Source organism: Brachionichthys hirsutus, unplaced genomic scaffold (genome assembly GCF_040956055.1).
Source record: "Brachionichthys hirsutus isolate HB-005 unplaced genomic scaffold, CSIRO-AGI_Bhir_v1 contig_261, whole genome shotgun sequence".
NCBI lineage: Eukaryota > Metazoa > Chordata > Actinopteri > Lophiiformes > Brachionichthyidae > Brachionichthys > Brachionichthys hirsutus.
The window spans coordinates 305508-312911 of record NW_027180360.1 but is presented as its reverse complement, the minus strand read 5'-3'; the positions used below and the strand labels follow the sequence as shown (position 1 = coordinate 312911).

General features: G+C 49.1%; 1 protein-coding gene across 1 annotated transcript; it reads right to left on the bottom strand.

Moving 5' to 3' along the window:
• Positions 1–404: 404 nt before the first annotated feature.
• On the bottom strand, positions 405–7048 carry LOC137914030 (major histocompatibility complex class I-related gene protein-like). The gene is made up of 7 exons (XM_068757649.1): positions 6916–7048; positions 5306–5572; positions 4593–4871; positions 3172–3474; positions 2184–2288; positions 1072–1231; positions 405–810 (listed from the first exon to the last, which is right to left on the bottom strand). Exons 1-6 carry the CDS (start codon positions 7004–7006, stop codon positions 1077–1079), a joined length of 1200 nt encoding a protein of 399 aa, XP_068613750.1. The 5' UTR covers positions 7007–7048; the 3' UTR covers positions 405–810; positions 1072–1076.
• Positions 7049–7404: the final 356 nt, after the last annotated feature.

Below are 7404 nucleotides of genomic sequence, written 5' to 3'. Positions count from 1 at the left end.
GGATCAATCAGACTGGGAATATTCACGGGATTTGAGACGGATCAATCAGACTGGGAATATTCATGGGATTGGAGACGGAGCAATGAGACTAGGAATATTCACGGGATTGGAGACGGATCAATGAGACTGGGAATATTCATGGTTTGGAGACGGAGCAATGAGACTGGGAATATTCATTGGATTAGAGATGGAGCAATGGGACTGGGAATATTCACCGGATTGGAGACGGAGCAATCGGACTGGGAATATTCACGGGATTGGAGACGGACCAATCGGACTGGGAATATTCACGGGATTGGAGACGGAGCAATGAGACTGGGAATATTCATGGGATTGGAGACGGAGCAATGAGACTGGGAATATTCATGGGATTGGAGACGGATCAATCAAACAAGAAACAGGTGGAAAATGTGGGATTTTATTGTAAAGCAGAACTTTCTGTCTAAAGAAAGGAACCAGCAGGACGACTTCAGCCTTCGTCTCGTTAACAACACAGGAAGTGATTGTGATCCGTGAACAGACAGGAAGCACTGGGGGAGGGGCGGAGTCCAGGAGGAACAAAGACACGCCCGTTTACTCCGACACCTCCGGATGAAGACAGTCTTAAAGATCCTGTTTGGCATCTCCAGAGAAGAGAGACGAGAACAATCCCCGAAATATCTAAATGACACCGTTTAGACTCTAATCAATAAGTATCGATCACTGGATCCTCGTCGCTGATGTCTTTGATCGGATCGTGTTCTGGTGAAGACCCGGTGGACTCCAGTTCAAACAGGACGATGTGGGGACACCGCTCCTTGTCCCAGAACCCTGCGGAGACAGAACCAACAGAACTGAGCAGAAACGCCACTAAGCCACACCCGAACCCGATCAGTCCACCTTAAATGTCCAGGTGGACTCATTGTCTTTGTCCAACAACCTCAGATCCCTTCAGGTGAAACCGCTTCACCTTTTGTTGTGGGAAAATACACCAAAGGACAAAGACTATCTTGTCTCACAAGTCTGACAGAGAATAATCTCCCCGTGTCAGAAGGTTCTTCTACACATAGTGTCCCACACGAAGACACTCACTGCGTTCATTCTGTCCTTGTCCCAACGCCCTCCGGCTGGATGATGACCTCCGGCTGCGTGTCCACCTCCGGCTGCGTGTCCACCTCCGGCTGCATGTCCACCTCTGGCTGCAGTCTCTTCGTGAGCTCAGCGCTGTCCTCAGAAGGTGGACGAGGTTTACCTGGATAACAAAGACGCATCATTCCACCGCTCACGGTTGCAGGTGAACGGATGCGAGTGGATCACCAGCAACACTCCATCAAACAAAAGTAGCTGCTGCTAAACAGAGGAGACGAAGAACGGGACGTCCTCCGAAAGGAACCGGGGACAGTTTAGCGTTTGTGTTACAAAAAAAGTCCAATTCATGACCCTTTAAGTGGACAAAATGTCCACCTGTAAAATGTAATATTTTTCCTGACCTCATTCTGGACCTGATCCAGTTGGAGAGATAGACACCCCCCCCCCCGCCCCCCCCCCCACCCTGCGTGTCAAATTCCATAAACATTGATAAATAATCAACTGAGATATTGAGGAAAATATTTTGAATCTCCATTGACTGCAATATTAACAAATAGTTCCAAGTGATTCAGAATCCAGGATCTCTTCTGGATCATCACCGAAATGTAATCATCTGTCCCTGGAAACATTCCCGACAAATCCTGGAAACTTCATCCAGATCCGTCCAGAACATTTTGAGTTATCTTGCTAACAGCCGGACAGACAAACGGCGGTGGGAAATATGGGTTTTCAAATTTAAGCCCAAATTACCCCCCTTTCAAAAATCACCCCTCTGTGACCTTTTCTTGGACACTATGTAGAACAAATGGACATTTTTGTCTCAAGGGTCGTGGACAGGTTAAACACGGATTACACAGTCAAATTATGGACGTTGAGATTTTGTGACTCCGCCTCACCAAAGAGGACGGTGGTTGTCCTGGAGGGAGCTTAGAATTTCTGAAATGGACTAAACTGTCCAGGAGTTACTCAAGGGGTCAACACAGCACGACTGTCTTCCCTGGTCCGTCATCGTGGTTCTGGACTCTGAAGCTGAAACCACCTCCTGTTTGCTTCATCAGGTCAAAGTGTCCAATCAAAGCCAGGAGACAGAGACTGGTTCTGTCTGGGTCGCTCACCTGCCCTCTGTTTGTACAGCTTGAATCCAACGGCAGCCGTGAGGACGAGAACAACCGCTGCAGTGATGACGATGATGATGATGGCGTTCACGTTAGTGGGTTCCTCTGGAGAGCAGAAAACAACAAGTCAGAGAACAACGTCCATGTCCCAACAGAACCGTCCTGCAGACGGACACCACCTGGTTGGTGGTCCTGCCGTCCTCTTTAGGTGGTTTCATGTCCACCTGTCCACAGGAGGACGGTCTGTGCTGCTTTCTGTCCTGATGTTGGTTCCAGTCTCAGGGAGACTCGTCCAATGTTCTAATGTTCTGACAGAGGTTTGACTTTAAAACTAGAAACTTCTGAAAACTGAAATGGATCCAAAATACTTTTTCTCCAACTCCAGACCGAAACCTCCGAAGCGCTGGAACGCTGCGTCGCCCTGCTGAGACTGGACAGTCCCACAGCTCTGTGGACCTGTCCTCATGGAGAATCCTGCTAACAAGCAGATCCAGGTCCAATCAGAACCTCCTCCACGGTTCTGGATCATCCTGCTAACAAGCAGATCCAGGTCCAATCAGAACTTCCTCCGCAGTTCTGGATCATCCTACTAACAGATCCAGGTCCAATCAGAACCTAATCCGCGGTTCTGGATCATCCTGCTAACAGATCCAGGTCCAATCAGAACCTCCTCCGCTGAGGACATGAACTGACTTTACTGACATCGTCCTGCATGAATGAAAGCCCAGTGGACATCGGACCGCCACCACCAACAGAACTATCACTGATTCAAAGGCTTCCGTCTTCTGTGCAGGTACTGGGTTAGGGTTCTGGTACCGTTGTCTGGGTCCCGGGTGGCTTATTGATTATCTGAACTCTAAAGTTACACAGAAAACAGCAAACGACAATAAAAGAAACAAAACTTCTGTCCAACTCTTCAAACCCATGATCTGGACCATCAGAGAGACAGAAATGTGTCCCCACCTTCACCCCCTGATCCCAGTCTCACCCCAGTTGGTCCAGATCTTTCCTTTGTCCAGTCTGGTGACCAAGTCGTCCTTCACACCGAAGAGCTGGAACACACAGTCGTACCTCCTCCAGTCTTCAGCCGCCGCCGATGAAAGGTTCAGGTCCACACTCATCTGGAAGGTTCCGTCATGGTTGGGGAGTATCTCTCCGTGCTCCACCTCCTCATGAAGCTCCTCCCCATCCTTCCTCCAGAAGAGAGCGGCTCTGTCTGGGTAGAAACCTGTAGCGAAGCAGCTGACGGGAGAGGAAGGAGTCTTCTGGAGGAGAAACACTGAGGGGAGCTCTGGAGGAGGAGACAAAGACACGTTAGAGAGGGGAGCTCTGGAGGAGGAGACTAAGACACGTTAGAGAGGAGAGATCTGGAGGAGGAGACAAAGACACGTTAGAGAGGAGAGATCTGGAGGAGGAGACAAAGACACGTTAGAGAGGGGAGATCTGGAGGAGGAGACAAAGACACGTTAGAGAGGGGAGATCTGGAGGAGGAGACAAAGACACGTTATAGAAGGGAGCTCTGGAGGAGACAAAGACACGTTATAGAAGGGAGATCTGGAGGAGGAAACAAAGACACGTTAGAGAGGGGAGATCTGGAGGAGGAGACAAAGACACGTTATTGAGGGGAGCTCTGGAGGAGGAGACAAAGACACGTTAGAGAGGGGAGCTCTGGAGGAGGAGACAAAGACACGTTAGAGAGGGGAGCTCTGGGGGAGGAGACAAAGACACGTTAGAGAGGGGAGCACTGGAGGAGGAGACAAAGACACGTTAGAGAGGGGAGATCTGGAGGAGGAGACAAAGACACGTTAGAGAGGAGAGATCTGGAGGAGGAGACAAAGACACGTTATAAAGGGGAGCACTGGAGGAGGAGACAAAGACACGTTATTGAGGGGAGCTCTGGAGGAGGAGACAAAGACACGTTAGAGAGGGGAGATCTGGAGGAGGAGACAAAGACACGTTATAGAGGGGAGCACTGGAGGAGGAGACAAAGACACGTTAGAGAGGAGAGATCTGGAGGAGGAGACAAAGACACGTTATAAAGGGGAGCACTGGAGGAGGAGACAAAGACACGTTATTGAGGGGAGCTCTGGAGGAGGAGACAAAGACACGTTATAAAGGGGAGCACTGGAGGAGGAGACAAAGACACGTTAGACAGGGGAGATCTGGAGGAGGAGACAAAGACACGTCATCAGGAGTCACTGTTGTCGCCAGAGACACTGAAACGACGCAAATAAACCTCAGAGGAGAGGAGGCGACAAAAGAAGGGAGGAGCAGAGGAGAAGAAGACTGAAGGAGAGAGGAGGAGGACAGAGAGGTAAAGGACAGAGTGTGTCTCTGTGTGTGGGTCAGAAACAGCAGAGGAACATGAAGGTTGTTGGTTTGAAACTCCACCAGGTGATGTGCTTCTACCTGTTCTCAGCAGAGAGCTCCTCCCATACTCCAGATACTTCCTCCCCCACTCAGGACACACCTGGGTGAGGTAATGCTTCCTGTGTTCCATCAGAGCTCTATCATGATCCCATCTGTGTTTGGTGATGACAGCCTGAGGACTGGGAGCGATCCATGTCTCCGTCTTCAGGTCCAGGACGATGAAGTCTTCTCCATTATAACCATACTGATTAAAACCAGTGACCTCTCCAGTCTCATCGTCCCACTCACAGCCAATCAGCTGCTGGATAATGTGGACACCTGAGAGAGAGACAGACTCCAGTCATCGACCTGGTCCTCACTGGACCCAGCAGAACCAGCAGAACCAGCAGAACCAGTCTGTGTCCCGGAGCTTTAGAGACCCAGCAGTGATGCAAAAGCGTTCCTGCAGAGGTGTGTGTGCGTGTGTGTGTGTGTGTAGGTGTGTGTGTGTGTGTGTGTGTGTGTGTGTGTGTGTGTGTGTGTGTGTGTGTGCGTGTGTGTGTGTGTGTGTGTGCGTGTGCGTGTGTGTGTGTGTGTGTGTGTGTGTGTGTGTGTGTGTGTGCGTGCGTGTGTGTGTGTGTGTGTGTGTGTGTGTGTGTGTGTGTGTGCGTGTGTGTGTGTGTGTGTGTGTGTGTGTGTGTGTGTGTGTGTGTGTGTGTGTGTGTGTTTACTTCCTACAGCATGAACACAACATTTAATAAACACAAACAAACCTTCTGATTGGTTGAAGCGCTTCTTTAAATTTTCCATGCTGATTTTGTACACTTCTTGGTACCACACACTGTTCCCCGTCTGTTCGGTCCAGTACTCTGGATCCTCTGCTGTGACTTTGTCCATCCAGTCCTGTGTGGGTTCTGCTCTCTTGGTCTTACTGTCATAGTGAATCATCTGGACGTCATCGATCAAACCAACGTACACAAACTCCGGGAAGTTTGAGACTCCAGAAGACGCCGTGTAGAAATACTTCAAAGAGTGAGTCTCTGAAAGAAAAACCAGAATCACCATCTGAAGGTTGAACCTGTTTCCACCTGATGACATCACTTCCTGCTCTCCACTCACACCTGAACCTGTGACCGATGACAACTTCTGGTTCTGATTACAGGTTTGAACTCTGAGGCTCCTGCAGCTGAAACCCAGCAGAACTTCTTCTTCTCTGGTTTCACAAAGTCGCGCTGGTCATTTTCCACCATCAGCTGATAACTGGCATCATTTTCAAGGCCAGATGTCGGAGAGTTTGTGAATTAAAACGGTTTGACCCTAAAGATTTGGGTTTCAGCACCACAACAAATAAAGGTGTGACCCGGTCCCGAAACACCGTCAGGTCCTGATGGGCAGAACCTGCAGAACCCAAAGCCTGTTTCACTCACAACAGATTTTGTGATGAATATTTCTCATTAATATTGATATATTTAATATTTGAAGGACACGGTTCTGAATAAGAAAGAACGCCAGTCTAACACCAGTTATAACACCAGTCAGCAGTTATTACAGCAGTTATAATACCAGTTATAACAGCAGTTATAACAGCAGTTATTACAGCAGTTATAATACCAGTTATAACAGCAGTTATAACAGCAGTTATAACAGCAGTTATAACAGCAGTTATAATATCCGTTGGATTCAGAGCGGGTTCTGATCCTCTGACGTTCCAACATTCCCTCCATCATCAGCTGACGTCTCTTCCTTCTCGTCCTGGTTCTAACAGTTGGTTCTGTTCAGGTATCAACAGGAAGGTTCTCTGATTTGTTCTCTTTGAGTTCTGACACTTCCATTGTTGTTCTCCTCAGAACCTCCGCCGTCGTCTGAAGACGTGGACGTCCTGTTTCTGTGTCACGTCCAGAATGCTGAACAAATCCGTCCCCTGCTCATAGTTCGGTGTGGAAACCGTGCGGTCCAGTCCATGCTGGGTTCTGAGGCTGACACGGGTCAGAACCCATCCAAACGGATCAGGACATTTGTCAGCTGGAGAATAAAGCTGTCCACTCTCTGGTGGACAAACTCTATCATGAAGACGCAGCTTGGAAACCATCTCTAAACCGGTTTGTTGTTGGACCTCAGCAGAACCACCAACCGACACCAGCACACCTCCGTCATCAGGTCTGATGTCCGTCTGAGCCGGAGGTTCTGAACCCATCAAATTAAAGAGGACAAAGAAGGAAGAACTACCTCTGTCCTCCTGTCCCAGTTGGACCTGAAGTAAATGGACTTTACAGGAAGAACTTTAAGATGACGGGTCGGTACCGTTTGGACATTTCTAGACTCCTAACATGTCAGGAAGTCCATCAACAGAACCGTCAACCCAGAGAGCAGGATAGAAACTCACCTCCCACCGCCCCAGGTACACCTGTACCCAGAACCAGAACCAGAACCAGAACCAGAACCAGAACCGACGTCTTCATCGTGAACTGTCCCATCTGCAGCTCAAACAACAGAACAGCCACAAGATTCTTTAAAGCTTCCAGTCCGACCATCAAGGGTGAAGTGAGGACAAAACCCGAGAGGAGCGGACTTCCCCGTCCGTCTGAGCCAATCAGGATTTAGTCTGAGCCAATCAGAATTTAGTCTGAGCGATGACGTCGCTTGTTACTCGGCAGAACTGTCACAGGTTGTGAATCAAAAGCGAAAGTAGAATGGATCTTATTTTAAGCTGCGTCAGAGTCTTTGTTTGAGCGTCTCAGCAGGTTCTGAGTTCTGGACGCTGAAAACTTCTGGACCGACAGAAACGTGAGCCGCTGTTGATGTTTGATCCGGATGCTGCTCCGCTTTCTGCTCCACTTTCACTGCGCTCATGTTCCTGGTAGAGTCAATGCGG

Excerpts from the sequence above, each read along its gene's own strand:
- LOC137914030 (XM_068757649.1), bottom strand. The coding sequence starts at position 7,006 with ATGGGACAGTTCACGATGAAGACGTCGGTTCTGGTTCTGGTTCTGGTT. Across the intron at positions 5,573-6,915 it reads TGTACCTGGGGCGGTGGGAG|AGACTCACTCTTTGAAGTAT; the intron begins GTGAGTTTCTAT and ends TTTTTCTTTCAG. Across the intron at positions 2,289-3,171 it reads AAAGATCTGGACCAACTGGG|AGGAACCCACTAACGTGAAC; the intron begins GTGAGACTGGGA and ends TCTGCTCTCCAG.